The sequence below is a fragment of the Rhinoderma darwinii genome, unplaced genomic scaffold (genome assembly GCF_050947455.1).
Source record: "Rhinoderma darwinii isolate aRhiDar2 unplaced genomic scaffold, aRhiDar2.hap1 Scaffold_529, whole genome shotgun sequence".
NCBI classification, from domain to species: domain Eukaryota; kingdom Metazoa; phylum Chordata; class Amphibia; order Anura; family Rhinodermatidae; genus Rhinoderma; species Rhinoderma darwinii.
In genome coordinates, this window is record NW_027464078.1 from 53,354 (window position 1) to 67,611 (window position 14,258).

General features: G+C 43.2%; 1 protein-coding gene across 1 annotated transcript in view; it reads right to left on the bottom strand.

Moving 5' to 3' along the window:
• The window catches only part of LOC142721923 (uncharacterized), a 58,119-nt gene extending 46,721 nt beyond the window's left edge, over window positions 1-11,398 (bottom strand). Inside the window, exons 1-5 of the mRNA XM_075848868.1 lie at window positions 11,353-11,398; window positions 3,460-3,607; window positions 2,511-2,687; window positions 2,003-2,426; window positions 826-911 (exon numbers count right to left, since the gene is read on the bottom strand). Coding sequence (XP_075704983.1) covers window positions 826-911; window positions 2,003-2,426; window positions 2,511-2,687; window positions 3,460-3,567 — 795 coding nt within the window. The 5' untranslated portion in view covers window positions 3,568-3,607; window positions 11,353-11,398. The remainder of the gene's footprint in view (window positions 1-825; window positions 912-2,002; window positions 2,427-2,510; window positions 2,688-3,459; window positions 3,608-11,352) is intronic.
• Between the last annotated feature and the right edge of the window lie 2,860 nt (window positions 11,399-14,258).

Consider the following 14,258-nt stretch of genomic DNA (forward strand, 5'->3'; position numbering starts at 1 on the left):
CGCACCTAATACACGCCCATTTGGACTTTTACTTTTAAATACACCCACTTGGACTTTTGCAAGCCTCATTTGCATAACTACAAAAATGGTCATAACTTGGCCAAAAATGCTAGTTTTTTTAAAATAAAAACGTTACTGTAATCTACATTGCAGCGCCGATCACATGCAATAGCAGATAGGGGTTGCTAAATCTGGTGACAGAGCCTCTTTAAGAACCTCGATATTTTTTGTAACTATTAACCCCAAAGACGAGTAAAAATATTAGTATTTCTTACAGGGTAACTAAACGTTCAAACAACTTATCAATGTGTAAAAATGTTGTTTCATCCCTTCCCTCTTTCCATCCCTTGGTTGAACTTGATGGACATGTGTATTTTTTTTTACCGTACTATGAAACTTCTGACATGTCAGAGGTTTTGATCGCTGGGGGTCTGAGCACTAGACCCCCACCGATCACAAAAACGAAGCGCCGTGAGCGCTGAGCCGCTTGCTTTCTTTTCGGCTTTTCTCGGAAAGCCGAGCAGTTGTTGTACGGACTCAATAGAAAGTCTATGTCACCGCTACATCGGCTTTCCGAGAAAAGCCAAACAGAAACAAAGCGGCTCAGCGTTCACACGAGCAATTCTGCTGCTTTGTTTTAGCGATCAGTGAGGGTCTCAATGCTCAGACCCCCAGCGATGAAAACGTCTGACATGTCAGAAGTTTGCTGAACGTTTAGTTACCCTTTAACATAATTTCTGTTGCCCAAGATACTGGACAGAGGCTGAAGAAGAAGTCGTCCACGCAGGTCCTCTACACAAAATACATGGCGACGGCTTCATCTACCTGATGATTCTCTGGGCCATTGCGATCTTCCTGGTAATACGGAGGACGGGGACATCTCTCTGGTGGATTTCTCATACTAGATCCGCCTGTAGGAAAACACGCAGCGACTGAATATATTGTATATATGTGATGATCACATGACGCAAATGGAAAGCACGGACATATATACTCTCTCTCGAAGACCTCAACGGGCAGGAAACTAACGATACTGACATGATTTCATCCAAATCCCTATAATATTATAAGAACCTACATCAACTAAGCCCCCGGGAAACCGAGACTTTAAAAGAAGCAAGACGTCTTGATAAGAGAAATTTTCTTGCCAAACTAAAACTCCCTGAAACGGTCAGCGACGCAGAAAACCACGCTCATCTCTACCGTCACCGCTAAAGTCCATCCTGTCAAAGTGCCCGTCTGGCAAGAGCCCTGGACCCGACGGGATTTCCATTCAGTACTACAAAACTTTTCTCGCCTCCTTTGAACCCCCTCTCCTGAACACCTTAGTGTTGAAGGACTCCACATCCCCCCGGCCTCTTGTCGCCCACATATCCGTAATACATAAGGAAGGCGGAAAAGGCCTTTGACAGGATGGATTTTCATGCAAGCAACCCTTCACTATTACCGATTTCCCTTACCCCTCTCCAGCGCTATACTTCAAACGTAACCCACAGCTGGGTTAGCTAAATGGCTCACTTACCTCCTAATTCCAAACCCCTGAATGGAACCAGACAGGGGCCCCGCTATTCCCACTCTTGTTCATATATATACTGGAGGCGCTAATCCAGACTATTAGGCAATGCCTTGAAATCTCAGGTATTGACATTGAAGACACTCATCAAAGAAATGCCGGATTTGTGGACGACTTGCTGGTCGTCACGACCAATACAGAAAAAAGATTTCCTGTGATTATGCAAATGTTTGATGAATTTCGGCTTCCTTTCAAATTTTAAGATAAATTTGAACAAGTTGGAAGCTCTGGGAATTAATTTATTCCAATTCAGAACCGAATCAACTGTAAATATTAAATGGCCACCTATAGACATTACCTATCTGGGCACAAAGCTCAGCTGCAATAGGAACAACTTCTATGACCTGAACTTCACTCTGCTTTTAAAAAAAAAATGGAATACCCTAAAACCGCTCTCTTCTCCACAAATCAATATAAGTCTCCACTTACCCGGTGATGTGCGGTTCCGGTGGTCCTCCATCATGACGTCCTTGTACAGATCCCTCTTACCCGGTGGTGTGCGGTTCCGGTGGTCCTCCATCATGACGTCCTTGTGCAGATCCCTCTTACCCGGTGGTGTATGGTTCCGTTGGTCCTCCATCATGACGTCCTTGTACAGATCCCTCTTACCCGGTGGTGTGCGGTTCTGGTGGTCCTCCATCATGACGTCCTTGTACAGATCCCTCTTACCCGGTGGTGTGCAGTTCCAGTGGTCCTCCATCATGACCTCCTTGTACAGATCCCTCTTACCCGGTGAGGTGAGGGGCCGGTGGTATTCCATCATGACCTCCTCGTACAGATCCTTGTGTTCTTCTATATACTCCCACTCCTCCATGGAGAAATAGACGGCGACATCCTGACATCTTATAGGAACCTGACACACAATGATACAGTCATCACCCAGACACATTATACCTTGTGTTATTATATAATGTCCCAGCATTGCCGGCAGTGTCACCTCTCCAGTCAGCAGCTCGATGATCTTGTGGGTGAGGTCCAGGATCGTCTCATTGTTGTTTCTCTCATGGATCAGTGAGTGAGGTGGAGGCTCTGTGATGGGGCTCTGGGTCCTGCTCCATCCTCCCGTGCTGGGGGTCACACGCTCACCAGACGTCTTCTTCCCATTTATGTAATCCTGTTTATGGAGACAGTCAATGATAGAACAGGAGACTGTACATTTTCCAGAATCACAAATCTCTTTAGTAACCTTTCCTGTTTTATCTAAAGATAAGAATTTCCAGAATCCCGCACCTTTCTGGTCATGAACCCATTTAAAGAGTCTCTGTCACCAGTTTATAAGTGCCCTCTCTCCTACATAATGTGATCGGGGCTGTAATGTAGAGAACAGCAGTGGTTTTTATTTTGAAAAACGATCATTTTTTAGCTAGTTTTGAGCTAGTTTAGATTTATGCGAATGAGTTTCTCAATGGACAACTGGGCGTGTTTTTACTTTTTACCAACTGGGTGTTGTACAGAGGAGTGTATGACGCTGACCAATCAGTGACCTATCAGTGACCAATCAGTGTCCTACACTTCTCATTGTTCCAGCCCAGCATGATCCACAGCACAGTGTGATTGTGCAGTGACAGAAGCTGGGCTGGAACAATGTGAAGTGTAGGACACTGATTGGTCACTGATAGGTCACTCATTGGTCAGCCTCATACACTCCTCTGTACAACGCCCAGTTGGTAAAAAGTAAAAACACGCCCAGTTGTCCATTGAGAAACTCATTCGCATAAATCTAAACTAGCTCAAAACTAGCTAAAAAATGATCGTTTTTCAAAATAAAAACCACTGCTGTTCTCTACATTACAGCCCCGATCACATTATGTAGGAGAGAGGGCACTTATAAACTGGTGACAGAGACTCTTTAACTAAAAGAGATGCCATGTAAGATTATTTCCCACCTCTCCAGTCAGCAGGGAGATGATCTCCAAGGCGAGTTTTAAGATACTCTCGGTCATCGCTTTTCGACCTCTGCCCATCCCTGATGAGTTGGTCAGGCAGAGGACCATTGTCTGTGTTACAGTAGACTTTAGCAGGCAAGATCATGTACTGAAAAATAATAAAATGTTACTGTTATGAATCTAATGCTTTTCAGTAACCAGTTGATGTAAAGCAGAGGGTTCTTAACCATTTTGTGACTTTGGCCAGCTGGTTAATAGGTATGTCCGCCTTTGAAAAAAAGCAAAACTTAAATCTTATGTAAAGGTATAGTGTAAAAAACAAAAGCTGAGTAAACATCCTGTATTATGCTCCAGAGCTGCACTCACTATTCTGCTGGTGGAGTCACTGTGTACATACATTACTTATCCTGTACTGATCCTGAGTTACATCCTGTATTATACTGCAGAGCTGCACTCACTCTTCTGCTGGTGGAGTCACTGTGTACATACATTACATTACTTATCCTGTACTGATCCTGAGTTATATCCTGTATTATACTCCAGAGCTGCACTCACTATTCTGCTGGTGGAGTCACTGTGTACATACATTACATTACTTATCCTGTATTGATCCGGAGTTACATCCTGTATTATACTCCAGAGCTGCACTCACTATTCTGCTGGTGGAGTCACTGTGTACATACATTACTTATCCTGTACTGATCCTGAGTTACATCATGTATTATACTCCAGATCTGCACTCACTATTCTGCTGGTGGAGTCACTGTGTACATACATGACATTACTTATCCTGTATTATACTCCAGAGCTGCACTCACTATTCTGCTGGTGGAGTCACTGTGTACATACATTACATTACTTATCCTGTATTGATCCGGAGTTACATCCTGTATTATACTCCAGAGCTGCACTCACTATTCTGCTGGTGGAGTCACTGTGTACATACATTACTTATCCTAAGTTACATCCTGTATTATACTCCAGAGCTGCACACACTATTCTGCTGGTGGAGTCACTGTGCACATACATTACATTACTTATCCTGTACTGATCCTGAGTTATATCCTGTATTATACTCCAGAGCTGCACTCACTGTGTACATACAGTACATTACTTATCCTGTACTGATCATGAGTTACATCCTGCATTATACTCCAGAGCTGCACTCACTATTCTGCTGGTAGAGTCACTGTGCACATACATTACATTACTTATCCTATACTAATCCTGAGTTACATCCTGTATTATACTCCAGAGATGCACTCACTATTCTGCTGGTGGAGTCACTGTGCACATACATTACATTACTTATCCTGTACTGATCCTGAGTTATATCCTGTATTATACTCCAGAGCTGCACTCACTATTCTGCTGGTGGAGTCACTGTGCACATACATTACTTATCCTGTACTGATCCTGAGTTATATCCTGTATTATACTCCAGAGCTGCACTCACTATTCTGCTGGTGGAGTCACTGTGTACATACATTACATTACTTATCCTGTACTGATCCGGAGTTATATCCTGTATTATACTCCAGAGCTGCACTCACTATTCTGCTGGTGGAGTCACTGTGTACATACATTACATTACTTATCCTGTACTGATCCTGAGTTACATCCTGTATTATACTCCAGAGCTGCACTCACTATTCTGCTGGTGGAGTCACTGTGTACATACATTACATTACTTATCCTGTATTGATCCTGAGTCACATCCTGTATTATACTCCAGAGCTGCACTCACTATTCTGCTGGTGGAGTCACTGTGTACATACATTACTTATCCTGTACTGATCCTGAGTCACATCCTGTATTATACTCCAGAGCTGCAGTCGCTATTCTGCTGGTGGATTCACTGTGTACATACATTACTTATCCTGTACTGATCCTGAGTCACATCCTGTATTATACTCCAGAGCTGCACTCACTATTCTGCTGGTGGAGTCACTGTGTACATACATTACTTATCCTGTACTGATCCGGAGTTACATCCTGTATTATACTCCAGAGCTGCACTCACTATTCTGCTGGTGGAGTCACTGTGTACATACATTACTTATCCTGTACTGATCCTGAGTTATATCCTGTATTATACTGCAGAGCTGCACTCACTATTCTGCTGGTGGAGTCACTGTGTACATACATTACATTACTTATCCTGTACTGATCCTGAGTTATATCCTGTATTATACTCCAGCGCTGCACTCACTATTCTGCTGGTGGAGTCACTGTGTACATACATTACTTATCCTGTACTGATCCGGAGTTATATCCTGTATTATACTGCAGAGCTGCACTCACTATTCTGCTGGTGGAGTCACTGTGTACATACATTACATTACTTATCCTGTACTTATCCTGAGTTACATCCTGTATTATACTCCAGAGCTGCACTCACTATTCTGCTGGTGGAGTCACTGTGTACATACATTACATTACTTATCCTGTATTGATCCGGAGTTATATCCTGTATTATACTCCAGAGCTGCACTCACTATTCTGCTGGTGGAGTCACTGTGTACATACATTACATTACTTATCCTGTACTGATCCTGAGTTATATCCTGTATTATACTCCAGCGCTGCACTCACTATTCTGCTGGTGGAGTCACTGTGTACATACATTACTTATCCTGTACTGATCCTGAGTTATATCCTGTATTATACTGCAGAGCTGCACTCACTATTCTGCTGGTGGAGTCACTGTGTACATACATTACTTATCCTGTACTGATCCTGAGTTACATCCTGTATTATACTGCAGAGCTGCACTCACTATTCTGCTGGTGGAGTTACTGTGTACATACATTACATTATTTATCCTGTACTTATCCTGAGTTACATCCTGTATTATACTCCAGAGCTGCACTCACTATTCTGCTGGTGGAGTCACTGTGTACATACATTACATTACTGATCCTGAGTTACATCCTGTATTATACTCCAGAGCTGCACTCACTATTCTGCTGGTGGAGTCACTGTGTACATACATTACTTATCCTGAGTTACATCCTGTATTATACTCCAGAGCTGCACTCACTATTCTGCTGGTGGAGTCACTGTGTACATACATTACATTACTTATCCTATACTAATCCTGAGTTATATCCTGTATTATACTCCAGAGCTGCACTCACTATTCTGCTGGTGGAGTCACTGTGTACATACATTACATTACTTATCCTGTACTGATCCTGAGTTATATCCTGTATTATACTCCAGAGCTGCACTCACTATTCTGCTGGTGGAGTCACTGTGTACATACATTACATTACTTATCCTGTACTGATCCTGAGTTATATCCTGTATTATACTCCAGAGCTGCACTCACTATTCTGCTGGTGGAGTCACTGTGTACATACATTACATTACTTATCCTGTACTGATCCTGAGTTATATCCTGTATTATACTCCAGAGCTGCACTCACTATTCTGCTGGTGGAGTCACTGTGCACATACATTACTTATCCTGTACTGATCCTGAGTTATATCCTGTATTATACTCCAGAGCTGCACTCACTATTCTGCTGGTGGAGTCACTGTGTACATACATTACATTACTTATCCTGTACTGATCCGGAGTTATATCCTGTATTATACTCCAGAGCTGCACTCACTATTCTGCTGGTGGAGTCACTGTGTACATACATTACATTACTTATCCTGTACTGATCCTGAGTTACATCCTGTATTATACTCCAGAGCTGCACTCACTATTCTGCTGGTGGAGTCACTGTGTACATACATTACAGTACTTATCCTGTACTGATCCTGAGTCACATCCTGTATTATACTCCAGAGCTGCAGTCGCTATTCTGCTGGTGGATTCACTGTGTACATACATTACTTATCCTGTACTGATCCTGAGTCACATCCTGTATTATACTCCAGAGCTGCACTCACTATTCTGCTGGTGGAGTCACTGTGTACATACATTACTTATCCTGTACTGATCCTGAGTTATATCCTGTATTATACTGCAGAGCTGCACTCACTATTCTGCTGGTGGAGTCACTGTGTACATACATTACATTACTTATCCTGTACTGATCCTGAGTTATATCCTGTATTATACTCCAGCGCTGCACTCACTATTCTGCTGGTGGAGTCACTGTGTACATACATTACTTATCCTGTACTGATCCTGAGTTATATCCTGTATTATACTGCAGAGCTGCACTCACTATTCTGCTGGTGGAGTCACTGTGTACATACATTACATTACTTATCCTGTACTTATCCTGAGTTACATCCTGTATTATACTCCAGAGCTGCACTCACTATTCTGCTGGTGGAGTCACTGTGTACATACATTACATTACTGATCCTGAGTTACATCCTGTATTATACTCCAGAGCTGCACTCACTATTCTGCTGGTGGAGTCACTGTGTACATACATTACTTATCCTGAGTTACATCCTGTATTATACTCCAGAGCTGCACTCACTATTCTGCTGGTGGAGTCACTGTGTACATACATTACATTACTTATCCTATACTAATCCTGAGTTATATCCTGTATTATACTCCAGAGCTGCACTCACTATTCTGCTGGTGGAGTCACTGTGTACATACATTACATTACTTATCCTGTACTGATCCTGAGTTATATCCTGTATTATACTCCAGAGCTGCACTCACTATTCTGCTGGTGGAGTCACTGTGTACATACATTACTTATCCTGTACTGATCCTGAGTTACATCCTGTATTATACTGCAGAGCTGCACTCACTATTCTGCTGGTGGAGTTACTGTGTACATACATTACATTATTTATCCTGTACTGATCCTGAGTTACATCATGTATTATACTCCAGATCTGCACTCACTATTCTGCTGGTGGAGTCACTGTGTACATACATGACATTACTTATCCTGTATTATACTCCAGAGCTGCACTCACTGTTCTGCTGGTGGAGTCACTGTGTACATACATTACATTACTTATCCTGTACTGATCCTGAGTTACATCCTGTATTATACTCCAGAGCTGCACTCACTATTCTGCTGGTGGAGTCACTGTGTACATACATTACATTACTTATCCTGTACTGATCCTGAGTTACATCTTGTATTATACTCCAGAGCTGCACTCACTATTCTGCTGGTGGAGTCACTGTGTACATACATTACATTACTTATCCTGTACTGATCCTGAGTTACATCTAGGGATGTCACGATACCAGAATTTGGACTTCGATACCGATACTTCGTTTAGTATTGCGATTTCGATACCAATTTCGATACTTTTGCCAACAGTAATAAAAAAAAAAAATTCTTCCGTTTTCTGATGTGAGGCGCGAGGTGTGATGATGAATTTTGAACGCGCCTCACATTAATAGTAATTAATACATCATGTTTCTCAGTCATAATGGGTTAATGTGCGAGGTACATGATGGGGTTAACTACTATTAATGTGAGGAACATGGAGGGTAAATTCATCGCGCCTCGTGCCTCACATTAATAAGTGATAGAAAGCCGTGTTTATTTCATTTTTTTACAGCGTACACATCATAAAAAATGCAAAAAAATTGTTGTGCGCGCCATTACTGAATGTGTGAATATTTTATGTATTGAGACTTATTTTAATGTTTATTGTAAAAAAGGTGAATGTGTCTTTTTTTTACATTTAACAATACTTTGTTTTTACTTTTATTTTTAAACTTTAATGTACTGACATATATCAGATATGTGCCAGTACATTAGCCTGTGGACGGATAGCACAAAGGCAGTTGTTAGGACATACTTGGGTATGTCCTAACAACAAGAAATATGGTAAGACAGCCCTGGTGTCCGTCAATAGACCCTGGGCTGTCTGCCCATATATGGTATGGCCCTCGATCGCGTCACAGGAATTCCCTGTGACGCGATCCAGGGGCATCCCCCCTTCTCATTTTCTCCTGAATGCTGCAGTCAGCTGTGATCGCAGCATTCAGGGGAATAACGGCGGAGATGAGAGGTTTCTCTGATCTCCGCCGTTATAGAGCGGGGCTGTGTAATACAGCCATTGCCCCGCTCCTGACAGGAAGTGCGCGCGCGGTCAGCATGAGGAGAAGCGGCCGGCGCTGCACTAATGAGCGGCGGTTCAGGCACGGAGGACAGAACATGGGGGTGTTTTGCAGAGCGCCCGCCATGTTCTGTCTCCAGTGCCGCCGCTCATAAGTACAGCGCTGGCCACATCGCATCATCCTGACCGTGCGCACATGTTATCAGGACTCAGGAGCGGGGCTGTGGCTGAATTACACAGCCGCAGCCGCGCTCCCATACATTCATGTATTACTATACTGAGCTGTGCGGCTGCGCAGCGAAGTATCGAAATACAGGAAATAGCGGTATCGAACCGTTTAGGGATGCAAAGTATCGAAACAGTATCGAAGTTTCGATGCACCGTGCATCCCTAGTTACATCCTGTATTATACTCCAGAGCTGCACTCACTATTCTGCTGGTGGAGTCACTGTGTACATACATTACTTATCCTGTACTGATCCTGAGTTACATCCTGTATTATACTCCAGAGCTGCACTCACTATTCTGCTGGTGGAGTCACTGTGTACATACATTACATTACTTATCCTGTACTGATCCGGAGTTATATCCTGTATTATATTCCAGAGCTGCACTCACTGTTCTGCTGGTGGAGTCACTGTGTACATACATTACATTACTTATCCTGTACTTATCCTGAGTTACATCCTGTATTATACTCCAGAGCTGCACTCACTATTCTGCTGGTGGAGTCACTGTGTACATACATTACATTACTGATCCTGAGTTACATCCTGTATTATACTCCAGAGCTGCACTCACTATTCTGCTGGTGGAGTCACTGTGTACATACATTACATTACTTATCCTGTACTTATCCTGAGTTACATCCTGTATTATACTCCAGAGCTGCACTCACTATTCTGCTGGTGGAGTCACTGTGTACATACATTACATTACTGATCCTGAGTTACATCCTGTATTATACTCCAGAGCTGCACTCACTATTCTGCTGGTGGAGTCACTGTGTACATACATTACATTACTTATCCCGTACTGATCCGGAGTTACATCCTGTATTATACTCCAGAGCTGCACTCACTATTCTGCTGGTGGAGTCACTGTGTACATACATTACATTACTGATCCTGAGTTACATCCTGTATTATACTCCAGAGCTGCACTCACTATTCTGCTGGTGGAGTCACTGTGTACATACATTACATTACTTATCCCGTACTGATCCGGAGTTACATCCTGTATTATACTCCAGAGCTGCACTCACTATTCTGCGCACTTCAAAGCGCAAATTCCCCAGTACTCCGTGCTTGTTTAATGTCTACACAGAGCTTGCTTTGGTGATTTGCATTCTGGGAAATTGTCCTCTTTACGGCAGACGCTGTACAGTAATATAATACTGTTTCCATAACGACAGTGCGTGCGGCCTATTCTGCTTCGCCTCATTGCAACTGCCTCCAAACAGATAATTACGCAAAACGGTGGTCGGGGATTCCCATTCCCACAATTGGTGGGGGTAATACTTGCGTGAAACCGGCTTTAGTCTAAAGCTACACGTGTACCATCGATCCTGGCATTGAAAGAAACGAAAGTGAAAGTGAGTCAAGTTGCCGTGACAACAAAATTGCAAGGAACCCAAACCCAAGAGTTCTCGCAATTGCGTAGTCGTAAATCTACCATATTGACTTTAGTTTTAGCGATCAAATTAAAGGCGCAACCCGCGGAACTCCATAACATCTAGATCTTCCATAACACTGTCCTGATGTAGAAGAAGTAGTGCCGGCTGTATCAGCCCCTTCCACCTCCTTGGGACACTTTACAATGCAGAAAGAGACAACACGTTATGGAGTAGAGTCCGACTACAATGACACAGGTGACACATACACTGAGCACTCACTGAGCCTCCATCGACTCACCCCGGAAGTAATCCTCTCCTCCTTTGCGTCACTTCCGCTCATTTGCCTGGGACTTCCGCCCTCTATGCCCCACATGACTACCTGCCTGTCTGTGATTGGCTCGCTCTGCTGAGCGCTACGGATGAACTTCCGGCTTTGTTCAAGCGACAGTACCGTCGGGTCTTCATTATAATAACACGCATGCGCTCGGCAGCAGGAAAAGTAGGGGTAAAGCGGCCATTTCCTAGTAGCTCTATATATATATATATATATATGTAGAAGCGGCGGCCATTTTGTTGTGGCTCGAATTTGCGGCTCATTTATATGTGAAGAAAAACGACGGGAAGAGTAAAGAGATGTATATGCAGGTTATAAGTTCACAAATATCAGTTCTTATTATATGTGTGAATGATATGAATGACTTTATATCCGGGTTTTTTCTGTCTATAGTCATGAGATAGTCAGCTGAAGACCCAGCTAAATATGGCGGTCGTAACACGTAAGATATGACCCTTCTCGCTGCAGACAGTTTTTATTTTCATTTTTTCTCCCTTACGTTTATTTTTCCGCGTTTTTTTTTTTTTGCGGGACGAGTTGTCGTTTTTAATGTCACCGTTTATTGTACCGTATGATTTACTGGGAAGCGGTAAAGGTGTTTTGTGCGGTGTTATAAAAATAAAAAAAACAACAATTCTTGTATTGTTTTTGGGTTCCGTCTGTACAGCGTTCACCATGCGGTAAAAACGACGTGAACGAGGCGATGTGACCAAAAAAAAAACGGCGATTTTTGCGTTTCTACCTTTGTTTTTTGTTTTCCCCATGCAGGTTAAAGAGGCTGTCTCCACATTATAAGTGCCCTGTCTCCTATATAATGTGATCGGCGCTGCAATGTAGAGAACAGTAACGTTTTGGTTTTTTTAAAACGATCATTTTTGGCCAAGTTATGAGCTATTTTATATTTATGCAAATGAGCTTTGAAATGGACAACTGGGCGTGTTTTTTTTCGTATGTCCAACTGGGCGTGTATTGTGTTTTTACCAACTGGGCGTGTTTACTTGTTTTACTAGCTGGGCGTTGTGAATTGAAGTGTATGATGCTGATGAATCAGTGACCAATCAGCATCATGCACTTCTCATCGTTCCCACCCAGCTTCGTTCACTAAAGACACACAGTGTGACGTCACCCACAGGTCCTTCAACCTTGTCGTCGGACAAAGAAGATACATCGGCTGAAAGGCGTCCAAAAGGTTAATATGCTCGTCTCTAGGAAGTTTGCTATGTTTACCTGCACATGGTGATCCTGCAGCAAATTCAACTGTACGCCTGGAGCTGTGGCGTCTTCTCTCTTCCGACGCCAAGGTTGAAGGACCTGTTGGTGACGTCACGCTGTGTCTGCAGTGAAAGAAGCTGGCTGGGAGTGATGACGTCACCCACAGGTCCTTCAACTTTGGCGTCGGAAGAGAGAAGACGCCACAGCTCCAGGCGTACAGTTGAATTTGCAGCAGCATCACCATGTGCAGGTAATCATAGCAAACTCCCTAGAGACGAGCATATTAACCTTTTGGACGCCTTTCAGCCGATGTATCTTCTTTGTCCGACGACAAGGTTGAAGGACCTGTGGGTGACGTCACGCGGTGTGTCTTTAGTGAAAGAAGCTGGGTGGGAACGATGAGAAGTGCATGATGCTGATTCGTCAGCATCATACACTTCAATTCACAACGCCCAGTTAGTACAACAAGTAAACACGCTGAGATGTTAAAAACACAATACACGCCCAGTTGGACATACGAAAAAAAACCTCACCCAGTTGTCCATTTCAAAGCTAATTTGCAAATAAATATAAAATAGCTCATAACTTGGCCAAAAATGATCGTTTTTAAAAAAATACGTTACTGTTCTCTACATTGCAGCGCCGATCACATGCAATAGGAGATAGGGGTTTCAGAATCTGGTGACAGAGCCTCTTTAAGACCAAGTGGGCGTTGTACAGGGGAGTGTATGACGCTAACCAATTAGTGACCAATCAGTGACCAATCAGCGTCATACACTCCTCCCCATTCATTTACTCAGCGCATAGGGATCCTGCTAGATCCTTATGTGCTGTCTTATACTAACACATTAACCCCTTCCCGCACCTTGACGTTAAGGCACGTCAATTTGAGCAGTAAGTTCACACACCTTGACGTGCAGTAACGTCTGTGCTTTGACAGTTAACCGCCGCCCGGCGGTTAACTGTGCAGGGTGTCTGCCCTGCATTCCCCGTTGCCGATCAGCGGCCCATCGCCGTGGATTTCGGCAGTTAACCCCTTAATTGCGGCGTTCGAGTTTGAACGCCACAATTAAGGTGTTTAGCTCCGATCGGTAGCCCCCATGTGAAATCACGGGGGCTGGCGATGGTACCCATGGCAACCGGACGCCGGACAATGGCTTTTGGGCTGCCATGTACAGAAGCCTATGAGGACCACCCGGAGGGTGGTCGTCGTAGGCTTCCTGTCAGTGTGACTGTCTCGTCACAATGACAGTTGAAATGCATTACACTACGTGTGTAGTGTAATGTATTCCAGCAGCGATCAGAGCTGCAAGTCTAAGTGTCCCCTAGTGGGACAAGTGAAAAAAGTAAAAAAAAGAATAAAAATGTTTTAAAAAAAGTGTAAAAAAAAAGTTATAAGTGACATAAACAAGAACTGCTTTTTTTCCTATAAGAAGTCTTTTATTAAAGGAAAAAAAATGAACACGTAAAAAAAAAGTACACATATCTGGTATCACCGCGTTCGTAACGGCCCCAACTATGAAACTATATTATTATTTTTCCCGCACGGTGAACACCGCGAAAAAAATAAATGAAAAACAATGCCCGAATCACTATTTTTTGGTCACCACCCCTCCCAAAATATGT